The 26748-nt window shown below is 45.3% G+C and overlaps 1 protein-coding gene across 25 annotated transcripts in view; it reads right to left on the bottom strand.

The window, feature by feature from the left end:
• Positions 1-26748, bottom strand: part of JAKMIP3 (Janus kinase and microtubule interacting protein 3) — a 76519-nt gene that overhangs the window by 8517 nt on the left and 41254 nt on the right. For 9 of the 25 annotated variants that reach the window (XM_075504276.1, XM_075504274.1, XM_075504288.1 and 6 more), the window contains 13 exons: positions 16372-16587; positions 14627-14746; positions 14028-14174; positions 13038-13169; positions 12496-12531; positions 11070-11129; positions 9461-9589; positions 7784-7912; positions 5639-5722; positions 2571-2633; positions 2077-2175; positions 969-1067; positions 820-879 (listed from right to left, as the gene is read on the bottom strand). In XM_075504276.1, the coding sequence (XP_075360391.1) occupies positions 820-879; positions 969-1067; positions 2077-2175; positions 2571-2633; positions 5639-5722; positions 7784-7912; positions 9461-9589; positions 11070-11129; positions 12496-12531; positions 13038-13169; positions 14028-14174; positions 14627-14746; positions 16372-16587 (1374 nt within the window). The remainder of the gene's footprint in view (positions 1-819; positions 880-968; positions 1068-2076; positions 2176-2570; positions 2634-5638; positions 5723-7783; positions 7913-9460; positions 9590-11069; positions 11130-12495; positions 12532-13037; positions 13170-14027; positions 14175-14626; positions 14747-16371; positions 16588-26748) is intronic. The other 16 variants (XM_075504289.1, XM_075504282.1, XM_075504299.1 and 13 more) reach the window with 14 other exon arrangements.

Below are 26748 nucleotides of genomic sequence, written 5' to 3' on the forward strand. Positions count from 1 at the left end.
GGAGGCCCGATGACCCAACCGGTCTCGCTGGAGAGGTGGGCAAGAGGCACTCCCAGGCCGCCGCCGTGGCCCTGGGGAGGGCGGTTTTGCTGCTGTCCAAGCTGTCCAGAGGCACAGGGAGAGCTGGGGCAGCTCAGGTGAGGAGCCGTGGGAACGGTGGGGGCCGTCCCGCAGACCCCATGTCTGCAGCGGGCTTCTCCCAGGGGGGAGCTCGGCCAGACCCTCTGCTCTCCTCTGCCGCTCTCAGCCCCGGGGGCTCCGTGGCTCTGCTGGTAGAGGAGAGCACAGGAAAAACATACAGGGCATATATATCCTCTGTCTACATAACTATAGGGACAGTTAATCGCTTCCATCTGCTAAAGGAGAAACGCTTTCAAATTTCTTATTATTTGTTTCTTCTTTTCATGCTGCTGTTGTAACTTTTTGTTTAATATCCTGGTTACTATCGAAGGTTTATGGGTTATTAGACAAAATTAAAATAAATACACAGCTGCTAAAATGCAAAAGCAAAGCAAATGCAGAGTAAGCAAATAAGCAAACCATGTGTGAACAGTGACCAGAAAAAAAACCCACCAAAGTTTCAAAATATTTTCCAAATCACTGAAAATTTAAAAGCAATATTGTGACACCAAGATCCCAGGCGGCACTGGTCAGAAGGCTATTAACAAAATCTTAAAAAGCCAGAAAACGCTTAGCTCGTAGCCGAGTACTTTGACCACAGGGAGGACAGGTTGTGCAGTAGCAAACCAAGAAGGCTTTGCTAACTTAACATGAGACGAATATTTACCAAAGCATGCACAATTTATTAAAGGAACATACACTTACGGCGTTATCCCCTAAAATGTCCAATTTTTTCATCAGCTCTGCTACTACTATGTCCTAACAAGAGAGAAATGGAAAACCAGGAGTCAGAACGGAGCGTCTGATTTTATTTAGGGAAAGGAGAGTACGAAACGAGAATCCCTTACTGTTACACCTTCTGCCTCGCAGTAGACTTGGAGAGGGCTTTTCCCCTCTGTAAAAGGACCATGATGGAAGTTGATGGCAGGCGATCGTCTTTCTCTCTCCTGAAACGACAATAATTGCTTCGTTACCCACTCGGGTATGTCACAAACGGCAGCTTCACCAAGAACTTGATAAACACGGTTTGAAAAAGGCTCACGCTAACTGAACACGTTGCAAAGCAATGCTATCGCAGAGTGACTTTGTTTTGGGTGCCCAGAAACCCTTCCTCCCGCACCCCATGGCTGTTGACACCACCAGCCAGGAGCGAGAGCCATGGCTCTGGCCAGACCATGTGCTTTTGTGAGGGTGCTCGGGGCTGACAGGGAGACCTCCACCTCGCTGCGAAGCAGGGCAGACATACGTATGAACAGCGCTAGTGCTTTCCCACCACGCTTCTTCATTGGGCACGGGTCGTGACCACTCACCTATTCTTTTGACCACATAATATATTTGAACAAAACTATACACTTATACCTAGTATAATAGAAATTGCATTTAAATTTTTCTTGTAAGTGGCTGCTTTGTTAATCTCTCTTTGGAGAATTTGGAAAACGGTTTCCAAGAGCTTACAGGTTCTGTTTATACAGGTGATGATACAGAAAACAGAAGGCTCAGTGGAGTAAACAGAGCGGTCTAGGCCATGTGGTTCCTTCTCTGCAGGCTTAGCAAGAGGTGAAACACAGCAATGATTTTTGGCAATGAAAAAGAAGTTCCTTTTTCTTTTTCTTTCCCACGTATGATCTGTTCTGGTTTTATCTCTGCATTTTCAGAACAGATGGAGTACAGGAAAATGTGTATCTACATCATGAGCCGATCTTCTGGATCTTAAAATTACTTAAGTAGCAAGACTGCCAGAGCGACCTATCAGGAATACCGGTACTGAGCCCTGGGCGTTTGTCTGGGTTTTTTTCCTCTTGTATTAGCACTTTGTACCAAACCCGTTGGTCTCGTTCAGTGCAATGCAGCTCTTTAGAGTAAACGTGGGCGAGCTCCCAAAGCCGCGGTGCCCCCGGCCATGGCTCGCGCAGCCCAGGGCAGGCGGGCAGGACCGTGGCTGCAACACGTGCTCACTTCAAGCTCCAAGATCCTGAACTCCAGGAGCTCGTTTTGATCCTTAACGTCCTGGACATCATGTTTTAAGCGAGCTTCCTCGGCTTCCATTTGTTTTATCTGCAAAATAAAGCAACACGTGTCAGCACCATTTGCAGCGTCCCTCAAGATCTGCCGTGCTTTGACCGCGCTGGGGAAGCGCCGGGGCAGGCGCCAGCGCCGGGGGTCCGAGCCCACCCCCTGGGCTCAGCGCGAGCGGGGACTGCGGCACCGGCGCCGGGGGAACGCGGGGCTCTTCCCCACAACCACGTCCTCGCACGACCTCACACCGGGACACTTTATGGGGCAATTCGGAATGCCAGAAAACCACTTTTTCTGGCAGGTTTATAAGGATCTTGTTAGTATACGTGAATTATTTCCAGTAGAGCTGAGTGATACAGATTAAACTATTGCACCCTCTGCATTCCTTAAGCTACAAATATTATTTGAATAATACAAATAGAAATATTGAACACCTTTTCTACCAGTTCTTGATTTCTTCTGTACAATGCTTGCTTCTCCTCAATCCACTTCATGTCCTTGAAAAAGAAATGACCGATACTGTAGGTGAAGCTGGCAACGTTTAGCACAAACACAGTAGCAAGTATTTCATTAAATCACACATCTAGAGAAGAGGGACAGAATAATTTGCATATGAAATTGTAATTCCATTATTTCCTATGACACGAAAGCTCACCCTTTCTGTCTTATTTTAACAGTCTGTAGTATACAAATAGACTAGAAACACTCCAACGATTAAAAAACCGCTTTCAGATAAAAGATTGGTTTGCATTAAAAGGGATATTTCTAGCTATGCAGTTACTATTAAATTTCAATTATAGTGAATACAAATTACTGAACACTAGGAAAAATAAACCACTAGTTAAATAATAAAACATTGGTTTCAAGATAAGAAACTAATTTCTTAGTTTGATGGATATATAAAAGCCACAAACCCCAGAACATTATTTATCAGTAAGGTTAACAGTAATAAGAGGTTAAGCTGGAAAGGTAACGATCAAATGATTTAGCATTATTTTAAAGTTCCCAAAAAACATTTTATGTTTCTGGGTTTGGGGTTTTTTTTTTTGGTGTTGGGTTTTTTTGGCTGGAAAAGTAGGACACAAGCTAGAAACAGCCTGGGAACTTTTCCTGTATTTCCAGCTGGGGGTTGGATGTTTGCAGGCTGCAATATTTCATTCTCAAGGCTATCCCAAGGCTAGAGGCGTGCCTGTTCCTTTATCACCTTTGGGTGCCAGCGTGCGAGGTGGTTTTAAACTCCGTACTCTTCTCATTTAAGGTGCATTTTCCTTTTAACTTTTCCCTGTGTTACGCTACTCGACGCACATCTCCGGACCGTGTCACCTCAGCGCCAGCACTGACTAGTTCACCGAGCCACGAGGAGGAGGGTGTTGCGCGGCGGAGCAGGGGTGCTGGGCTTAGGTTGCCGCCCCGCTGCCAGGATGCTCCCCAGTTTCGGTGGTGTGGAGGGGGCGCGGGATCCTCCTGCATCCGAGGGGCCGCCCGGCTGCACTGTGAGCGTTCAGAGCCACTCAGCTCTGCGGGCAGGGAAGCAGAAACTCCCAACACCATAATGCTTTTCTGTTTGGGGAACACGACGAGGGAGAATTTTCTAACACTAGCTAGGCAAGGACGCACGTGAGTGGCAAATATTGGGACCTCGGCTCTGCAGTCCAAAGGGATCCAAATGGCCTGCAACAGCCAGGAGTACAACGCGGTCTGTGCCGGGGGCTGAATGTCACCCACCGACAGCTGCGGTGGCACCCAAACCTGCCAAGACCTCGAGTGGGGCTGGCTTTGCAGAGTGAAATCTCAAGGTCAGACCAAAGTGACAGACTACTGAGCCAGCCTTGAATGAGCCAGTCATGCAAAAGCAGACACCTTGCAGTGAATTCAGAAATTAAAATTACCAAGTGTAAGCCTTAACACATCAAAGCAAAAATAAGACATCTTAATAATGCCTGATGGGATGAAGAAGGCAGAGCTCAATAGATGTTTGGTTGAATGTGATGTGCTTCACGTTAATCATTTAGACTAAATTTCCTAGAGTGCAGTTTCACAGATTATTCAATTGTATTTCAAATTAATCCTTTTTGAAAGAATGACTGAGATGATTTGACAAGCTATTGCATGAACGGGCTGCATGGTGAACTGCACAAACAGCTGAACTAGACACTTCAAATAGCCCTAACACACAAGTTTACTCTGAATCGAAAGAAAGCATTCACAGCAAAGTTTTTCACATGATGAGAACCACTTTGTTTTTGCTGAAAATACCCAGCCTGTGCTATGCACCTCCTCCTTCCCTTGAAATGTTTAACCACTTTCTAATTTAACACCCGCTTTTCTCCTTTTAAGAAAGTACAATCTTGTGGAGCTACAAGGAAGCTGCTGGCAAGGAAAGCTTACTTGCACAATCACTGAATAAACATTTCATTAGAAAATAAATACTCTTCCTTTATTTTACCTTCCCAAGTTTCTCCTAGGTATCAAAAATACTGGTAGTCTGTGAGATTTTGAAGTAGACCAACTTCTTGCCAAACACAATTGTTCCCTCTCTTACCGTAATACTTTCTCAGTATTTATATACGTCTTCAAGTTGATAAGGGAACTGACCTGTTATTCGCTGATTTAACTTTCAGGAGATGCATAATAAAGCAACAGAGAGCAATTTCAAGCTAGGGACAGATAGAGGAGGACTAATGGGCACGGCTGTCAGCTGGATGCCAAGCAGACCCTGCGCTTTGGGACTTCAGGCAGTGACAATGAGCATGGGAGTTCACTTCACCTGCGGCTGTGCAGAGAAATCCTCAGTGTCCTACAGATAGATCACACCCGTTTTGACTTCACAGCTGTACACGTACCGAATTCAGGCTCTCCTTACCAGCTGACTTTTGCTTTCCCTTACTGTGACATCTGCACATCACAGATCCTTTCGCGCAGGCATCGTCCGCTGTTCTCTCCGTTACGCTGGGGCGAGTGAGCATTAAGGCTGAGATCAGCAAAGATATATGGGGCTTTAATGGGTGTTGATTTCAGGAGTCAGCACGGAAGCACTGATGGGGACTCAGGGCTTGGGGGACTGACGGTTGAGATATTAACACACGTAAATGTGCAGAGTGGGGTTTGCAAAGGCCCTTGCGTGCCTGACTCTCCTCGAAACCAGCTAGACCACATGTATTAAGTGCTTTCTTTTCAAGTAATTGACAGGTTTATTGAGACAGTACTCGGCAGGTTACAGTAATGTCTCCTAAATCAGGGGTGCAGTGGCGATGGGGGTTGTGCAGGGTAGGTCACTACAGCGCACACTGACAGGGACAGTAATTGCTTCCCTAGTACGCCTGCTTTGTACGAAATGAAGCAGCTATCGAAAAGTCGCATCAGGATTGTTCTACACATACATACACACTCACTAGCATCTGCGGCATTGTATGGTAACACGGACAGGCACATTTCTAGAGCCCCCTCCTTTTCTCCAGCACGAAGGCTGGAGAAAGGGCTGGTGTTTGGCCGCATGCATTACCTGCCCCTGCTCAGCAAGGGCCTTCTCCAGGTCTTCTATCTGAGCCTGCGATCGGTGTATTTCTGCTTGGAGCTGCTCACGTGTCTGTAGGATACGAGGGAAAAGGAAAAAAGAAAATAAATCAAACTTTCTCTAAAAGGCAAAAGCTAACACAGGTACAGAAAATACTTAAAACATCAAACACTTCTAACAGATAATTTTTAAAGTTCTTTGGCAGAATAAATTTGCAGCTAAGCACGTAACATTAGTCATTAATCGTAAAAAGAAGCCTGTAAGATAGGATAATAATTTTGAGACTTAAGTCAAGATTAACATAAAGAGCATCCCATCAGGTAGACAGGAGGACAGCAAAACATAAATGGCTTCTTCCAGCTGGTTACGACAGGCTGCAGTGAGCAGCCTTCCCTATTCCAGACCAAGGTGGTTAAACAAGCCAGTGTAATGCAAAGATTCCTTTCTCCATGAAGACAAACGAAAATTATTATGCCACAATTCTGGGCACACCTGATTCCTTTAAATTTTTGATGAGTTAAAAAGCTCAGAGCAGACTCTACATATGTAACGTTACAAACTGGCAAACTGCTTTCCTCCTTATGCATTTAGTACCCTATCTTATGGTCTTACTGTAGTGAGTGTAATTTTTTACTATACTTGTAGCTTCATGCTCATCTAAATATACACCACCTTCCTACACGTGTTTTCTGGAGAATAAATGTGATTATTATTAGCTGTTTTATTAGTTAAATATTGTTTTATAGAACATTTTCTTTCCTCAAACCATTTATCTGCTATTTATCTTGTTATTTACAATGAAAATGATCTTATTTGTTTGCATTACCTGCATTGTCCTCTCTTTTTGTTTCACTATGGAAAAAGTAAAATTAAGTAACTTTTCAAGTTGGGCATGTCTTGTTTCATTACGATTTTCTTTACATGCGCAATCCCTAACGTTTCAGAGCAGAGCGCGTGCTTCTGGGAACGTTAGTTTTAATGCAGTTGGAGCATTCAGAGAGAGGGAGGTGGTCCGTGACTGCCAAACGGGGAGGTCGCTGGGAGAAAGGGGTGCTGCTAAACCTGGGTGGCCGAGAGGTACTCACCAGTGGAGACAGTGCTGAAATGAAAAGTTAATTCTTTGAATTATTCAGTGGAAGAAAACCAGAGCAGCTAAATAGATAGGAACGCCAAAATATTATTGTAACGATGGGCTTCAGCTAGAGGAATCTGGCCGTTTGTTTATGTCCAGCTGGGGCCAGGGCACTGCCGGCGGCTGGGACGGTCACAGCTCGGTGGTACGCGGTGCTGTGCCGCAGCTGCCGGAGGTGTCCCCACCGGAGGCACCGGCTGGACGATACGGGTATCTCCCAGCATCGTCACCCTTACCTCGAACTACTGTGAGTGTTCCTGGATAACACGTTCACACAATAGAGGCAGAGCCAAATTAAGACTTTGCAGTTACATTTCTCCTATTAAACTTCAAAGTGTTAGCTCAGAACAGAATTTGTCCCCTTATTTACTGTATTCACCCTTGCATTCTGTGCATGATAAGTCCTGCCAACTCCTTGTAATATACACCATACTCATAACAAAGCTAACATTTTATGCCAGATGTTTGAAGCCACAAGGGCTGTGTGAGGCAGATAGGCAGGCAGAATAGCATAGGACACTTTGCAATTTAATTAAGAAAAAGAATCTCAGCTACAAGCCTTCTAAACATTTTATGAGGAATCATGTAATCTCACAGAATCCAGAAGGCATTAAATACCAAGCATTATATATTTAAGGCTACCTGTCCTAGATTTTTACAGAAAAAGAGCTTAATTTTAAGGATTTCCCAGAAAAACTCTCTCTGAATTTCTCTTAAACTGATCAGAGGTGAAAAGACTAAACGGTAGTAACGGTAGTAGCGGTTCCTCCAGCCAACCAGCCCTGCACAGGGGACGCCGGACACGCTGGCTGGAGTTAGGGACCCCGGAGCCCACCCTGGCAGCCGGCCCGGCCGAGTCCCCTGCCCTGCGCTCCCAGCCGGCAGCGTGCTGGAGGGGCTGGCGGACCCCAGGTTAGCTTGAAAACAACCCGGGCAAGTACAATTGGAAACCCCCATACAATTACAATCCTTTATTTGCATGTAATATAAGCCATTTAGACCTTAACTTCTCGTTCTGCATCCAATGTTCCTCCGACCTGTTCTTGCAATAGGGCGTACGCTCGTTGCAGGGCCTGGTACTCCATCGTCAGCTGCCGAAACCGCAGTTCTGTCTCTTCCTTGGCCATACCCTGGAATTAAAACCAAATATGCATTGCACCAGTTGCTTTTTTCTGCAATGAAAGTAAAAAATATTATAAGAGCGGATTATGTTTGCTTTCTCTAAAAAGTGCCAAAACTATTACTTTCAAAATGCAATTTGGGGAGCACAGTACTAAAGATCTTGTTTATGTGCCCTCAGACTATTTCTCTTTTGTCCCTTAAACATCTCTTGCATACACTTCAAGAAAATGCAATATAGAAAAAAAAAAAAGATAATTCCTCCTGCCTTGGAAAGATAAAAACTTGCCATCTATATAACATACTAACCACTGAGTCGCCCTTTGTTACTGTAACAGGCAAAGTCATCACATTTAAAGGTTAAAATACAACTTTCTGGAAACAACAAAAGGTTTCCAATCTGGAGAATAAGCCAAGCCTGACAGTCTCACTCAATTATTAAAACCCTAACCTAGAGTTAATACTTGTAGAAATGGTGACACCGACATGAAAAGAGCCCTTCATCTTCTTCGCTCTCCTTACAGTATCCAGCATTGAATGCTTTCATGTCAGGTTGACCGGAATATTTCATTTGACATGAAATGAGATTATACTGCTGGTTGCATGCATAAACTTTGTACTATCTGAACATGGAAAAAAATGTAAATACAGGAATGAAAAATAAATAGGCTCATACATATAAAAATACATTCAGATTCCCTGCAGTGCAGCACACACCTGGTAACCAGTCATGTATCTTTTATGATGGAGATAGGAACTCTTTAGGTTCCCTTCGAACAGGTCTAATTACAACCACGGAACAGGTGAAACGGCAGATGAAAAACTGCAGCCAGCATACCGTAAAAAGGCTGCAAGTCATTACAGCAATTTTTTGTTTATTACAAGACTCTTGTTAAGCCCAGAAACATGTAACGGTACAGTGATCTGACACACACTCGGGAACACGTTTGTAGGGAAGCCCTGCAAAACACCAGCATTAATAACTTTTATTTGTATTACCAGCTACCTTTGTGTGCTCTGCACTCGGAGCCTCCAGAAAAGTCACGACCTCAATACCCTGGCGAGGAGACAGCCTTTCCTCTGGAGGCCGGTGCTTTACGTGACTGCTGACCTCTCCTTCCAGAAACACAAACCTTATTGCTTAAGGCTGCGCTCTGTGCCGAGGTCAAAATGACAAACGGAGGGACCTGAACCAAACTACACGTGCACAAACCTGCAGCAAATCTCAGTGTGAACAGGTCTTCCTAGGGCTGTCCAACTTCTCAGTCTTTTTAGACCTCTAACCTACAAACCCATTATAAATCTAATATTCTTAGGAGATAATATTTCCAGCTTGGTTAAAAGTTGTGAAATTACTGAAGACTTGAGATCCGAAGATATTAACCAACATGCACAGTATTAAATTTAACATAAATTTTTACTTTTCTGGTCAGAGGTGACAAATGAATGATAGACTACAAATGAATGATAGACAAATGAATGAATAGACAGACCAGAAATTTCATTAAAAATTAGTAGCGAGGTTTCGAAACAAAATAACACGTATTTTTGATGAATACCTCTTCCAAGTCATCTTCAGGAGTGCAAGGGGTTTGATCTGTCCGGTCAGTTTGATACGAGATAGAGGAACCATCAGACTCCAAGGAAGCTTCTTCATCGTAGCCGAAAAACGTCTCCACAACCGGCTTCTGGCAGAGACAAGGTGTCAGGGAGCGCAGCCGTGCCGGGCGGCAGCGGTGCCACCGGCTGCGCCCGCCCGCGGCACCGGGGGGACAGCAACAACTGTGGACGCGTGTCTAAACCCTGCGCCTTTGTAGGATTTGAACATATGCACCTTCGGAGGAACCTGAATTCCAGATTATTGGTAATTTTCACACTATTGGTTTTTGAAAAACCACCCAGTTCTTCACATGCATTCTGTAAAGCTCTTTCACCCCCATGGTAGTGCTCTAACGACAGCTAAAACTATTCAAATCACGGGATTGCTGTATTTCTTATCAGCTATGATGGTGTGCAACCTCAAAGCCCCTGCCTTTTTTTAATGTATTTTCCTTCCAATTTCCCTAGCTAAGGCAGATCACCCTTTTTACTTCTTTGTGTGTTCATCTCGGCGTGAGGTGGGAGTTGTGCATTGAAATGCCTTTGTTAATCCATCGTCATCACCACCGTGTCCCTCCTGTCATTACCACAACTGTCACATGAGAAGTTAGCTTGCCAAGAAATATTCTACTTGAAAATTTGAAGCTAATCACCACAGCAATGTTTTTACAGTTTGAAGAAATCCATTTTTCCACACAAACCTGCTTTCTGTTTAAAAGAATGGGGTAGTGGTGGTAAAAAAAAGATTTACTGTTAAATGCTTGAAAGTCAAAGATGACATTTCAAACACAGTTAAAGATATTTTTAATTGTTGATTTACAAAAAAAATGTCTAGATTTTGGCTTTTTTTTTTTTTGATTTGCAGTGGATAACTTTTGAAGGAGACAAAACGTAACTCTCCTTCAAAGGCCTGGTTGCCATTTGCAGGATGACAGGAGTTCAGGAGTTATCTCACATCGACTGCAATTCGTTGTTTATAGATTCATTAGCTCCATCACCGCCTTAATTTTTCATAGGTAGAGCACTGCTTGCTCTCAGGTCACTGACATTACACCTTACGATGTCCTTACAGTGTTCATATTTATATTAACATCCTGCCAAGTCTTCATTAACTAACATTTTCTTTTTCCCTGAGCTCCGACCGTCGCTCCTTGTAACCAGCAATTTTTGCACGTTACTAAACTCCGTAACGAATTATTTACAACCTACGTATGTTTTCAGGCAGTGCCATTAAAAGATCACTTTGAGATGTGTTAATTCACAAAATCTGTCTCATCTTAAGACAATCACATACCACAGAAGCCCCACGGGACACCGAAACTGCTCGGGGTAACTGCAGAGCATGCAAATGCTTGTAATGCACAGTGCAGACGGTTCCCCTACCCCTGCCAGACCTCGTCTGAATTATCCCAGCACTGTCTATGAATGTCCTTGAACCCAAACTTAAGATTAGGGCCCGTTTCTAGACCCGCAAGGAGAACGCCCCCCCGCCCGGCTCCGAGGCGCTCGGGGCACCCCAGGAAGCCAGCATGCCCATCAGCATGTCAGGATACAAGGGGGTTCTTTTACCTTAGGAATTCTTGTCATTTTTTTCCTTTGCTTCCTATACCTCAACAGCTTATCGCGCTCCTGAAAGAATCAGATACATACGTCAGCTGCTTTCAGAGAGCTGTTACTCAAATTAAGTATGTCAGTACCAGTAGTCATTAAGCAATCAAGAAATAGTGCTGTCAGTGCTGGCCACTGCCTCAAAATGAAATAACCGTGTTTTCATCAGTTCAAATGTTAGTTTTACTCCAACATCTTCCAAGTTCGCTGTATACAAGTAGCAATTGCTCTGCACGCTCATGAAAATCAAAACAGCAAAGGCAAGCTGACTATAACCAACACAACGCGCTGACAGCTTAGGCCTCGCTCCAGAGCTGCTCCGCGAGCAAGCACGCGCGCTCAAGCCGTGCTATGGCTCTTCTCTGGCCGGTGGGCTCTGTAGGGGCTGAGGAGCAAGCACCGGCTCCTGCCCTGGGCTCGGTGCCGTGGCTGTTCGGGCGCTCTGGAAGGTGCCCGCACCTAACGGCCCAACCGCACAAAATCAGAGACCGTTTGAACTCAGCACTCTCAGTCTCAGCTGACTTCTTGAAGGATCTGCAGGTTCCCAGTGCTTCTGAAAAAGGGTTTGAGCAGTTATTGCTGCCAGCAGATTTTTCTGTTCAGTGGAAATTATGACACTCTTCATAGAGTCATGTCAATTTTTTATAGTACTGAAAAAAAATTATTCTGGATTGAAAATACAGGCAAACTCCAGGATTGCAGAGAGTAAAGTTCTGAAGGGAAATCTTTCACTTTAACCATTTGGTAAAAGGATGCGATGACGTTGTGGGACATGGATAATGTGCCACTGCCATCAGCCCAATAGCAAATCCTAACATCGGCAGCAGTGACAGAAGAAATGGAATACTTGTTTTGCTCGACAGCACAAGCTCCGCTGCACGCTTGGCAATGAAGAACAAATCAGCACACGTTTTATCAATACGTATTCGTGGCTTAACTTCACAAAACTTTTACCGATAATAACAAAGCGATGAGTCGGGCGAGGGCAGTGACTGCGAACATGCCAGTATGGGTGAGACAAAGCTAGTGGTAATCAGACTCTCAAAGAGATGCGATTCCACGGTGGCAGAGCTGTCCCGGAGATGGGGGACACTCGCTCCCAGCTGTCAGGACAGGGTGACCATGCTGACCTTTGCCTAGTGGTGAAAAAATAAGCTTTCCTCTCTCACCAGAGCTTTCCTCTCCGCTATCACTATTTTTTTCTCTGGTGAACAACTTCTGCTGATACGGCCTTTGACAACATCTATGCTGAGAAAAACACTTGTGTGTTAGCTTGCTGCCTGAATGGAGAGGTAAGTGATAATAAATGTTATTGTACCCTGCGTGCTTTGCATGAAGAGCAATTTAAAGCATACAAAGATGAGGATGAAGTTAACGTCATTCTTACCATGACACTCTTCACATAGCCAGCAGTTTCCAGTGTCTAATGAAAAAGAATGAAATAATGTCAGTAAGTGTACAGACACAAACCCAAAGAAGCTATTTTCTTGAGGACTATTACAATTTCAGTATTTTCTCTTTCCGAAGACTGAGAACATGTGAACAAAGAAGCAAGACCCCAAACACAACACTGCAGAACACCCGCCTTGTACACAGCAGCCTTTAGCCCTGCTGCTGTCTCCAGCTAAAGGAGCTCTGACGTTTTCTCTCGCAGGTGCAGGAGCCGGCCGTCAGCACGCCTACTGGACGTGCCGCAATGGTTCTGTCACGCAAGCGCAACGTAGACTGAAAGGATTTTTCCAAATGCTATGCCACAGATAACTTATATTCAGTTCGATTACTAGTAATCACAGAAATGCCTACCACGTTCCCGTGATGCGAGCTATGCCCGTTAGCTCACAGAACCCCAAGCACCCCTTGCTTAGGCTTCCCGTTCTTCTGCTACGGCCTTAGTCGACCTCTCATGAGAGCAGCAGTATTACACCTTACCTTGGAGAGTTCATCAATGATATTTTGCTGTTCAATAACTTGTAGTCTCAGGAAATCAACTTCTCTTTCTTCCTGGCTGTGGTCAAGGTCATTTAAAGAGCTCGGTCTCCTTATTGTTCCAGCTCTTTGCCTCTAAAAGAAACCCACACGGCAGAAGAGGAAATGATCAGAAAGAAGGCTGGGCCAAAGGAGAGCACACAACCCTTCCCTTCACAGCTAGCCATGCGTCTAATCTAACGGCTGTTCTGGCAGCCATCCTGCTCCCCTTTTGCTGGGCGATACGGCTAGACCGCAAACGCGCCGGGTGTTCGGGCTCCTCAGACTGCCGCGTGAAGCTCGCCGTCACCAAGGAGGGCAGCGGGCGTGGGGGGCCGTCGCACCAAAGCGAGGGGCTGGCAGCAGCTCAGCTGCACCCGCCCTTTAGTTCTGCCAAGAGCTGTGCGGCTTGCTCTGGGGGGAGAAGGAATTCGGAGAGCTGGGACCCATGTCGCTTCTCTCCGGGCTCCTCTCGTTACTTTTGATCTGCAGCAGTCCCGGAGCTGCAGCGGTCACGGGGATGACCCAGCCCTCCTGCATTCACGCCATGCCACAGCTACTTGCTGCCGGCTATCGCCCACTAACAATATTCAACTGCAAAAGAGGGAAGAGAGGCCCAAGCGCAGATTTCCGAGGGATTACGAGGTGATTCTGGTACAAAAGGCAAAGGTGAAGCGGGGTGATTTGTGCTCACGTGGACGCTGAGCAGCCAGTGACTGAGCAGTCCGATCAAAATGTGCAAACTCATGCAATTTATTTTGGTTTCGAAGCTAAAATAAAACATTTTATGTAAACCAGAACATGTTCAAGCCACAAACCAGTCTGTAGTGCACTGCAGAACATCTCAGCCAGCAGTGGAAAGGGGAAGGTTACCTATCGAACTTGCAAGCTTGGGATGCATCAGCCCTGTGAATACTAAATTACATGGTCTTCCTGGAGCGCGCAGAGACTTACCATTGCTATATTTTCTTGTGTTACAAATTTTAATTTATTTTCCATTCGACGTAAGGCGTGTGACAATTCTTCATTCTTCCTACTAAGGCGTTTATTTTTGTCCAAAATGGGCTTATACTGACTTTCAGCTTCTCTAAGACGTTTTAACTGAAAGACAAAGAGAGAATTAACACCTCTGGAGCTGTTATTGTTCATCAAATATATTATTCATTTTCTTTAACTAACACACACAGTATTTTCTCCTAACACAAAGCAGAATTGATCAAAAATTCTTGGTATTTTCCATTGGGAAGCAGATCGTTCCTCCTTCATGAAGTATTCAGTCTGTGCAACAAGCATATCATGTGGGGAATGTATTTATTTTAAAAAATAAATGAAAATAATTCCACCTAATGCCATCTTAAAAATTCATTGTTATATAAGCAAAGATGAGTGTAGCGTGGCATACCACCACACACAGAGCGTAAGGAGGAGCCGGCTACTCCTGCAATGATTCCAAAACGGCACAGGGGAAAATACCTCGATATTTTGGGGGTAAGGCACGGCCACGGCAGCGCGTTCACAAGCGGCCATCGCTGCGCTTTTGCCGCTGCACTCACCAGCTCGTTCCTCTCCTCCGACAGCAGCGCATTCCGGTCCTCCAGCTTCCTGATGATGGCACTCAGCTCCGCGATTTTAAGTTGGAAACGCCGGGCATCCTTTTCATCCAACTGCTGTTCCTAAAACAAAGATCAACTGCAAATAACTGTTCATAAGTGTACAGGCAATATCAATATTTTTCAAAGCTCAAACTTTTTCTTATCCCAAATCCAAACATTTCAAAACATTATATGGCAGAGTGTAACCCATGTAACCTAACTGACCACTGAAAGCTGCAGGATGAGACCAACAGAAAGTTAGGAGTGAAAATGTAACAAAGTATGCAAATGCAGAAGTATGTATATGCAAATACAAAGTCACAAATGGTAAACTTGGAAATAGAAAAGAAAATACCAAAAATGAAGGCAGTGTTTCCAATGTATGCCACTGTTGAACTGAGTGCTTCAGACACATCACCCGCTCTGAGGACTTTGTTGTAAGAAAATGATATTAAAAATACTGAAGTACAAATGGGGAAAATCCATGCAATTATACCATTGCATAAGCTCTTCTTCCATAAAGCTGTGGCCCTTATTGGGTTCTAAAGGGTCACTTGTAAAGCCAAAGGGGTAGCACTTTATCTGAGTGAAAATGCTTAAATCAAATTAGAAATGAATAGAAATAGAGGTAGACATGTTCTCGTTCAGAATCAGAGAGAAGTTACAGCTATTACAAATGTGACAGACTTTCCCCCCTTCTCTAGGACTTGTTCTGAGGTTTGGCAGAAGTTGAGGACAAATCGAAACAAGCAAATTAGCGTCCGTAGTGCTGGTGGCACTTTTGGGAGGTCTAGGGTTCCTCATTCAACAGGTGCAGGAGAGGCTTGGGACAAAGAATAAAATAGATTGGTCTGCTCATGTACAAGTATTTACACTTCTACTGAGAAAATTAAGGCTGTTGCAAAAGAAATCTTGATGAGAATCAGCAATGAAGAAAACTTGCATACGTCAGATATATGAGGTCAGTTAACTGAGGGCTTTTTAATATTAGCAAATCAAGGCAAAAGCAGAAAGGTGCCATAGTTATATTAAAACAGCCATTGTGAAAGGGTGACTAAAATTTAATGTTCTGGATGTTGCATTGTAGACAAGAAACAGGAGAGAACAGGTTAACAGGTGTTTAGTTCACTTTCTGGTCCGCTGAAAGCGAGAGCACTCAGCAGCGCGCAAACCCGGGCCAGCAGCGGCGTTCCCGGAGGACCGCGGGGCTTCCCACGCTTCCATGCACCCATTGCCTTCCCCCGTTTCCCTTCGTAAACTGGCCTCGTACATCTGCTCACAAAATCCATAGTTAGCAGTTCCGAGAGCTAGCACGCATACATTACTTGGTTAGAAATGCATTTGCATCATTTGTTGGCAAAATTGTGTCAAACTGTCAAATTAAGGCAGGTGGGAGAGGTATGGTAGAGTGAGGAAAAGGAAGAGGAAAAGAACAGAAAAATTCCACCCTGCTAACAAAACCAAACCAACCAAACCAGAAAACAAAACGACAAAAAAGCAAAAACTCTCCCATAACAAGCTTTGATTTGAAATCTTAAAGGGTTGGCTAACGCACGAGAGCAAGAAACGGGTGCCTGGGGGCTTCCCCTGCACGGCTATGGGAAAGCTGTTGCTCGAGGGTGCGCTCATCAAGATTCTGTCCCTTTGTGCCATTTTGTCACTCTGTCTGCTCGTTTGTGTAGGTGAAACCACGTGAAAGTGCTTACGGGGCTTCCCGAATGATCTGAAGCGTCTCCTGCACCACTTGCATAAGGAAGTTCCCGCTTGGGGCTGCTCAGATGCCGATCAGACTCTTTGATCTGGGAAAGTTGTTCATCTAAAGCCTCCTTTTGGAGCTGCAGTCTCTGAGCATGCCCGGCTTGAACCCCTAACTCTCTCTCCAGCACGTAGACTGCTCTGTCTTTAAATTTAATCTCCTCCATCTACAAGGAGAACAGAACACAATCACACAGGCAGGCAGCGGCTTGACAACAACAGAGCATCTTACGACCCCAACGCGGCCGAGAACATTGCGCAGAGCCGACACCCCTCGGCGGGGAAAATGCAACCACCCTTTCTGGGAAACAGAACAGCAACGAGCATTTGACAGGGAACGTATGAACTCAATCGCTTAACCAGCTCATGAATATGACCTCTCTGGAGGTCACCCGGCATAAAATCTGTCTTTTCAGCAGAAATTTTTTATTCGAATGATTGGGAAATAACCCATATTCTTAGCACCATTTCAGAACAACCTTAAAAAAAATGAAAACCTAATATTGATATCACAGTTTGGATTAGTTCACTCAAACATTTCAAAGATTTTGCAGCATTTTGCTTGGACATCACCTTTTGAAAATTTGGATTCATAATTTTAAAAGAAAAATATTAAAACCTGAATATCCTTTTAATTTTCAAAATACAGAAGGAATGTGAATTTCTTTAAGTCTTTTCCCAAAAGTCTCCCAGGTGAGCAATTTGTTTAATTATCCCCTTTCCGTGAAAGGTCTTGCTTATGCATAACAAACATTATGCAAAATCACCAAGTGCTCAACTGACAAACGTCCCGCCATCTCTAATTCTCTCCTTTCCCCTTTGCCTGCACTGTTCTCACCGAGTTCGGAGAGCCACGCTCATCGCCGTTGGATCGGGCACAGTGAATTTGCAGGTGAATTTGCAGGTGAATATTTTCCGGGTATTTTTTGCGAATGCTAATGTGGAATTAAAGCCTCCCTCTCTGCGGAGCGGAGCCACGGTCACCCGTGGAGCGCTGGGCTCGGGCGCGTGCCGGGGCCAGAGGGCGGCTCGCACCGCAGGCCGGGTGCCCGCGCCATGGCTTACGCCAGGATCAGCCCCTCTGAGTCTGTTTGGGGTGTTCAGACAGGGATGGCCCGTGTCCTGCCTAACAATGAAAAATTACTGAGCACACCCCGAAATCTTCCTCTGTGGCTGCGACGATGTACAACTGCAGGAGAATCTCAGGCTCTTCCCAGCTGGATTGCATACGTATACATTATACATGAACATAAAGTATTAATTACACTCACACGCCACAGGGTTGCCAAATGTGCTTACAGATAATGATTCTACGGAAAGAAAGAAATCACATACATCCCCTAAAATGTCTGTTGATCTGGTTTCAGACACCATACATGCATAAGATTTTTGGCATAAGTTTTTGAGACCTTACACATTTAATTTAAATGATCAGCTTTTAAAATGTGGCCTGCTTGAAACAGGAACATTTTGCCTTGTGAGAACTGCGTTTGATACTTTTATCTTTGAAAGCTTTGTCTGTAAACCTGGAAAAAAATGACATTGTGAATTAAGAGACCGCTCAAAGTACTTTGTTTCCAGTAACTGCAAAAATGGCCCACCCAGGGAAAAAGCAAGCGATGGCAGTTTACGCACCCCCTGCAACGGTATCGGGAAATTACTTTCATTAGGTGTGTTTGGGTTGATTACAGCTCACAGCTGCGAAACAAATTACGCGGGAGAGGACACGGCGGGCCGGGGCTCGACGTCCCTCCGTCGCACGGCGTGGGGCTGCGCCCGCCCCCGGGCCAGCTGCGAGGTGCACCGTCACCCCGTCGCCCCGCCGCCCTCACGCCCCGGGGAAGCTCCGCGGTTCCAGCGCCAGCCGCAGGCGAGAGCCGAGGTGCTCCCCGCGGGCCGCGCTGCCCTTCGGTAGCTGCAGGAAGGAAGAACTGAGCTGCAGACCCAGGGAGATGCCGCATCGTCCCGGGGGAAGGGCCAGCCTTTGCCCAAAGACAGCACAGGACAACTCCTAAATACCTGCGTGGCAGCTGTGCTTTGAGGTTATGCAAAATTTAGATTCCTTTAGTAAAGTGCAGCAAATCAGATGTACTTTGGGTGCCATTTCATGAAAGGTGCTTTCAACAATTTCAACAAGGCAACGGTCTACTAACTTTGAATGAAACAAAGAGATGCCCCCTGAGGTCCTTCTGCTAAACACCTCATCAGGCAGAAATCTAAATGGATGTATAGATGAAAAGGAAACACAGCATCAAATGATTATTTGTTTAAAATAAGCAGAATATTGGGTAGTTGATCCCAATTTACATGAAAACAAAGACATGTCACAACATAGGCAACACTTTGCATTAGGAGGAACAAAGAAGCTGGAGAAAATACAAAAGATTTCACAGTATTTCACTAATGGTTTGTCTTCCAGAAAAAACCCCTAAACATAATCTTCATAAACGACAAACATCAGTATTCACATTTCCCCTCATATGATTAAATTCACGTTCATGAAATATGCATAACAGTTTGATGTTTGCAGCCCGTTATTAAATAGATAGCCCGTTGTAGAAACAGTACAAACCGAAGGAAGCATTTCACTGAAAAATATTATTTAGCACGCTTCTTCCTAGCGTTAGCGACGTAAAGAAAACATAAAGACAAGAAACAACTTGCAACTCACTGGAAGAGGCGCCGGTCCGCAGGCGCGCACCCCGCCGGGCTGCCGCACGCCCCGGCCTCATCCTGCGAGGGGCGCGGGCCCGCAGCGCTCCTCCTCCTCCCCCCCGAGGCTGGTGGCTTCAGACACCGGCAGCGCTTGTCAACGGGCGTCAGCGCGCGTAGGAGCGCGGCATCCAACCACCTGAGAGGATGCCCTGCGCTGTGGATGTTCCCGCTTCAGTCCTAGCGGGCTGCCTCGACTGGGGATGAATATTTATGCGGGAGCGCTAATTAATAACCAGCCCGTGAGCACAGCTGGTGCCAATTATGCAAACATAATCCCATGCAAAGTTAAATTTGTTATTCCCTCCTCGTGCTACCCAGTGCAATGCCTGTCACGGTCTGACGCGCAGCTGGTTTTAAGCCGTGTGACTCTTTTAAAATCTGTTATTTCCATCACGACTGTAAAATCAACATGTAGGTTCCCTGGTTGGGAAATTTCTCCTTGCGATGTTCCCGGGGCCTTTGCTGCTCTGCAGATTCACGGACGCCATCAGGAACGTGGCCGTGCAGCCCAGAAACCCGCCTTTGAAGCTACCAGCGCCTGGTGGATAAAAGCCGGTCATCCGTGGGCAGCGGTTTTAAATGCAAACGAGAAGCCCCTTTCCAGCTGGAGCTGCTGCACGACAAACGCATTTCCCCACGGGCACGGTGTCAGAGCCAGCAATCGGGACGCGCGCGGGGCCCTGCCCCAGGCCTCGGCCATCAGGAGCAGAGGGGGCTGAACTGCCCGGCCCCCGGCACCCAGGCTGACCACGGAAGGCCCAAACGAAAGGAGACGGGGTTGCCCTCCGGCGTGATCACCCCCTCGAGAGACGGGGTTGGCAGAGGGCATGTCTGCCCCGCGCGCAGCGGTGCGCACGTTCACCTTCCCTCTCCCTTTTCCTGGCGTTTTCCTTAAGGCTCTCAAAGAAATAAATGCAACTGCCCCTTTGCCCTGGTGATACGTGTCACTCCCCAGCAACAGCCAGCTAGATTAAGTTCACCGGGTTTTGCCAAATACTCTACCAGAATAACTCAAGCTGGCGTTCTGATACCGCACATTTAAATCAACTACTCCGAGCTAAGTTTTAAGCTAGCTTGGGGGGGTGGCAGCAGCAGACCTGCAGAGTGACACTGCTGACTTGTTACTGTTCCTAACTCAGGGCGTTTAAGCTCCGCTAACATGCTTACACAGCTAAGTCAGGCTGTCACAGAATGCTGCGGCACCAAATCCGCGCTGATTGCCACCACTGCAAATGGTGGGAACAGAGCCGATACAATACAGGAGCAAGCTGAGATTTCTTTTCCTTTTGACCATGGAAAATTCTTCCTATTTCAGTAGAGATGAAAAACAAAATACAAAGTGTAATCACCTCTCACGCTATTGTAACATCGTGCTACAATATACATTACAATGTATATTGCAATAAGAAGCTGCATGTTGCAAAGTACATGAAGTATCTTTAGAAGAGCAAAATGCTCCTTACAGCCACTTGTGTCATTCCCACACCCACGCTGTGGCTCCCAGGAACACCCCAGCCCGTTTTACTGGTCCTCCTGGCAGAGTGGGGCCAGAAGCTGATGCATCTCCCCTTTCGTTGAGGGAGGAGACGAAAGCTGAGAGCATTTCCCGCTGATGTTGCTGCTAGAGGCTTTGCAATGAGCAGCAGCTCCTCAAGAGGATAATTTCTCCTTGCTGTTAAGCTATAACACAAGAGCAAACCCCCACCAGAAGAGGTGGTCCCACACCCTGCCTCTCCCTCCCAAATCCTATGCCACTGCTAGTCATACGATACAAGTTGGCTCATCATATCGGTCCATGGGAAAACTTCTTTTTCACTGTCATGGTTAATGTTCTGCCAAGGCAGCTCACTGGACTGGCTCACTCCGTGCGTCCGTGGCCCGGTGCAGGAGAGCTGGGGTGGGCACAACGCTGGGGGGAGCTCGGCTGGGGTTTGGTAGCCTCGTGTGCTCAGCTTGGCTCAGCCGTAAGGTGAAAATACACTCCCTGGCCTCTGAATTTCCTGAATCTCACAGGTTGCATGGGTTTATAAAAGTCATCATTAGATGACATTAGAAAAAAACTGTGGCTATCCCATTGCTGCTTCTGAAGCAGTTAAGCAACTCTCATACACCGGCAGCCATCACCCGCGCCTGGAAGCCGCCGGGCGTAGCCCCAGCCCCACCGTCCCGCAGGACAGCAGTAGCTGCGGCTCATCAGCCGTGCAGCGGTACCTCCCAGGGTCAGCCAGGAAACTTCTCCTCTCGCATCTTCTTCCAGAATTAATCCTCATGAAAAGGTGATCGCTGTCAGCAGCGCGTGACCATTGCTCCAGGAACCCTGCCAAGTGGTCAGCCATGAGAGGAGACGATATGCCATCCGTTTTCAGTTCAACAAGGACGCACTGTGATATGTATTACCAAAAACTTCATTCTACAATGGGATTCTGCTACAACTTTGGCCAAAGAACGATTCTATATCAGACTGATTAAACCCCAGTTATACTTAACCAAACAGAGAATGTTTATACCATGCCCAGCAAAGGTAACATGCCCAGTTCCAGACAGCTGGCGTGCTACAGCCGCTGTTACACACCGTCACCTGCTACCCGGCACCTGGTGACCCAGCAAACCGCTCCTCTAGCAGAGCGGCCCACGGCCCGGGGCCGACGGCGCGGCTCCCGGGAAGAGGCTGGCAGACCTGAGCGCTGCGGCTGCCTCGCCGGCAGCTTCACCGGCTCAAACGGCTGACACTGATGGGCAGGTTTGGACCTTTATTACCGTCCTGCAAATCACCATAATTCCACTTAAATCACTGGAACGATGTTGAGAGATGCAGTGTTAAGCTGTTAAGCATAAGAAAGGTTAAGTGGTGCAGGTGAAATCGTAATTTGCTGCCCCACTCAGGCTATAAATAACCAAAACATTTCCTTTGCTAGGTGACTAAAGGCTTTTGTTTCTGAAAACTGGTTCCTTTTGGAGTGTGAGGTGTGAACTGCAGCACACAGAACCGGTAGTGTTATATGTAAAGCAACTCATGTCAAATTGCTAGATACTTCTGGATTTATATTAAGATATATTGAAAAAATTACTAATCAGAGTAGATTTTTCAATGAATAATAACTTGCACAGCTTGTAAGAAAAATTCCAACAGAATTAAATGTAATACTATATTTGAAGAGTAAAGTACATTGGATGGGAGAAATAATCGTGCATAAAGAAAGATTCAAAGATTTTTCAACACTTGTCCTATTTTGCGTTCCCCTCTTTTGCTCTACCTTCAAACATACATCGTACTTCCCTCACACTCCGGACAAGCTCAGGACAGTGTTACTATTCAGTGCCACTGGTAAATGCCATAAAATGAAGCGTGTGGTGGCTCAGACCTGCACTGCGGAAAGCAGAAACCTCGCATCCACTGCCAACAGCTTTTGAAGACGTACAGCAGCCCCGAGCCCCGGGTTAGGTGTGTTGTGGCACGACAGCAACGCGGCTGCAGCACAGAAGAGAGTAAACTTCTTGGTTAGGACCGCAGAGAAAAACGTTTTTAAAAACTGGACTGTCAGACACAAAAGGAACAGCTCAGAACTGGGAGGTTTAGTGACCCTCCAAAATGTGGGAGTAACGTTGTATAGTTTTTAATATACGACAAAATCCTTCAGTAGTCCAGGTTTAGTTGGAATAAATACTGTTGTAAATGAGGTTCAAACCACAAACGGTGAAAAAATTCCACATTCGCAAGAAGGAATTATTCACCTTGAATAATTTGTCTACCTTTCAGTATAGGATGACTGCTGAAATACCTTTAAAATACCAAATATGGTAATTTTTCACCATATAAGGGAATAAAAAGGAGATGATAAAGACTAAATCAATCACCAATGAAATTAATATTTAAAAAGTCCGCTTCCTACACTTTTCATCTGATATCATCCTTTAAATCACATATTGTCACTAATTTGCCGCTGCCTAACAGAGAAATCTCAGGGAAGTGCCTGTAAAGGTAGAGGTTCAGAGTGGCAGTGGGAAGATGGGTCTCCTCTTTGTCCGGGGTGCTGGATTACCGTAAGGAAGCCATGAAGGTCTCAGTGTGCAACGGTCTTACGTGAGGTATCAGAGCAGGTTATTAAACCTTTTGGTAGTCATTGTCAACTGAAGTTTCTTCAATTGAAAATAAACACTTTCCAGTCTCTAACAAATCTCATTTCTTCAGTTTTTCTGATTTCTGTTTTAGTCCCCTTATAAACGAGACAGGAGGAGGGGAGGCTGCAGTGGCCGTTGCTGTTCAGCACTTCTCCTTTCTGACCAATCTACATTTAAGTAAAATTTAAATGCTCTTTACTACATTGAATTTTAGTCCCCGTTAAGCAAAAGCCGAGACTGGTTAGTCTCAGGGAATTCTCCTGACTGAAGGGCTGTTCTCCCTGGATGTGCACACACTAACACAGGGTGTGCTGTTATTAGTGGGAGACCGTATGAATGTAATTAAATACATTTGTGTAGTATTTTAAGCTGTTTTAAAATGCACATATTAAAATTTTAAAAATGTTTACTAAAATTAGAAATTCTTTAGAAAGAAGGTCGTTGCCATACTTACTTGTTACCATCTGCAAAGAACTTTCATCTTTCACGTTAACATTTCTTAAGCTTCTGAGCCAGGGATAGCTTAACCGGGTTAGCTGTACTTCTCTGGGGAGCGTCACGCTCAGACTTTACAGACACAAACAGCACAAGCCACATGTGCAAACAGAAACCAGGAGGCCAGAATAATGTGAACATACACTTTTGCACAGCACCTTATTTCCTTTCCTGTGCTGTTCACAGAACTGAAAGACGCTCAGCTGTGCTGTACAGGATTAGTCCAACGCCATCAGCATCAATGAGTAATAGCTACCCTGGCACCCGAAAAATAACTAGAAAAAATAGCTAGAATTTTTATTTGGTAAATACTAAGCGTGAACTGTTTCTAATGAGAGATTACACCTTGTTAGCTATTACAATCTGCAAGCCTCTGCATGCCTGTAGTGCAAAACTACCAAAATTACCACCTGCAAATATTGCCCCTCTACTGTAACAGCCTGCTTGCTGTGTACGTAGGGTCTGCTGAAAACATGTCCTGGCACGAGGGTGCAAGCTGGGGAGGAGCCCGCTTGCACTTGCATTTGGAAGTCTCCTTTTGACCACAAGAATATGTTGGATTTAGTTTTGCTGCTGGAGATGAGTACAGCGCCCGGGCAGGCGCAGCGGGATCCGCCGCCTGCGGTGCAGCTGTGCCTTCTCCGACATCTTTTCTGGGAGAGGGCAAAAACGCAGGGATTCCCCTTAGAAACCTGGCGAGGACAAAGTTCATTCACTGGCACTGGGGCTGGCTTGATGCGACAATTTAACTGCCTTCAAAGTTGTAGTAAGTCAACAAAACGGAAAGGTTCATATTAGAGCTGGTTATTTTGAAAGCCTGAGCATGTATACCCTGCATCTCCCTTGGCGAAAGAGGATGATGCTGAAGACCAAAACGAACTCTAATTTGCTTGAAGTAAATTTGATGGCTGTACAGTTCCTTTTTGCATAATGCTGTATCTTCCTACCACATCTGTTACTTTAAAGGCCATCTAACATTTTTCCAAAAGCCTGAAGTGAGACATCAACAAATGTATTCCTGTCTGTCCAATAAAGAAAAAAACTTAGTTTTAATTTGAAAGGAGAATAATGGATTAGTACTAACTCACCTTTTTAAAACAATCTTTGTCTGACTATGTATGGAAGTATTTTCCATAACCTAAGCCTGCATAGACGTACTTGACTTGGAAATGAAAATCCGTACCTATCAGAGATAAATAACTTCAAAAAATTACATTACGTTAAAGGACTTCACACCATTACAAAGCTAAACATGAAAGAGTACAGCTTGTCTTTCTCTATTCTGACTAAACAAAAAAAGTAGTATTTTTCTAGGCATGAAATAATAATTTGCTCAAAGGTTACTTCCCCCCTTGGTTAAAATGGCTAAATAATGCATTGTACATGAACCACGGAGCTTTTAAAATCCTGATGTGAATCCAGTAACAATTCAGGGCTGATGTCTGCCACAGCCGTCACATGAAGGTGCAACCCCATCGCTCTGCTGGATGGACGGACCTGCTCACGTCGGGCTAGTCTGCGTTTCTCTCTACCTCATTGCAACCCCACTGAGGCTCAAAGAGTGTACTTTATTGACGGCCCCTGTCTTAAAAAGGGAAAAAAGCACTGGTTTTCAGTAACAGTTTAAGTGTTTTGAGAATGGCCTCATTTTCGTAGAGAGGAGAGCTTTTACCATACGTGGCACCAGCCTTTCCCCCCTGCAACGGCAGGGCCCTCCCCGGAAGGTGCCGGGAGCCAACCTTAGGGGTCCCATTGAAATCAATTACAGTCGAGTCAACGGAGCTGAGAGTACTTAAAGTCATTCAGGAAGCACTCAGGGCTTGGTAAAACCATGGCATCATGTAATTTAATTAGTACAGGTAGATAATCTGATTCTTTCAAGCAGGAATTTAAAACAAGTTTGATTTTCAAAGGCAATTTAGAAAACATAACCTCAAACCGCTCTATTCCTTATAACTAAGGACATATTTATTTTATAGCTTCTACATTAGAGGCCATTAGCGTGGACTTTTCATGTAATGCAGCAAGTTTATTTAGGATGTACATTAGCCATCCTTTCATTCTGATGTATTAAATCAATGCGTCTAGTAATGTATGTTTAGAGAAGAAAGTACTTACACTGCAGGATATTTGAACAGTATCAATAGATCAGTTGGTTATAAATTATTTTAGTATCTTCTTCATAAAAATAAAATAATCTATGGGGGGAAAAACCAGCCTAAAGTCTGAGAGAATGGGTGGCTAAATAAAGGGTACGTAACGCTCCACTGACTAATGGAGCAGCGCACGGAGTGCCAGCCGCTGTCAGTCACTTTGGTTCGTTAGGACACAGACGATGCTGTGTGGTGGGTAGGTTCTGCAGGGCATTCACTGAAGCATGGCTACACTGCCATGCTTTGATGTGGAGCCAGTCTGCAAGCTGATTGTGCATTTTCAAATTTTTTTTAGGATTTGGATAATAGTCAAGGGATAATGACTTAGAAGAGACGTGGATGAGTTTGTACTGAGACACTGAATGCTATCAAGAAGCATGGCAAACACAAAAAGATGGTAACCTCAAATAAATACTGAGACAAGACCCAAAATACGCATCACGAGAGTATGGGTGTTACATTTGCTCCCATGTCCTTGGGCATGGCAGCAACAGTTAAGGGGTACAGTCCTGCAAACCAGCTGTGCATTCACAAGACTGTGTGAATCGTAAGGCAAGCGTCTGAGATGGCAGTGGAGAAGAAGTGTTGGTGGCCTGCCTGGCTCTCATGCAAAGACTTCCCTCTTGGAGGGAGCTCCCTCCCGCAGGGAGTTCTCCCCTTTTCCAAGCAACATGATCCAACTGGATCTCTCCAACAAGTTTCCAAACAGACTGGAGGAATACTCCAAAGCCACAAGCATGCAGCTATTGCCTTTGAGAGTCGCACTGTTGCACCTGAGACTCCAATGGTTCGATTAGGCGATTGAAGGCTGGTCAGCATACACAAAGACCCAGTGAGGATCAGATG

Source organism: Mycteria americana, chromosome 6 (genome assembly GCF_035582795.1).
Source record: "Mycteria americana isolate JAX WOST 10 ecotype Jacksonville Zoo and Gardens chromosome 6, USCA_MyAme_1.0, whole genome shotgun sequence".
Lineage (NCBI taxonomy): Eukaryota > Metazoa > Chordata > Aves > Ciconiiformes > Ciconiidae > Mycteria > Mycteria americana.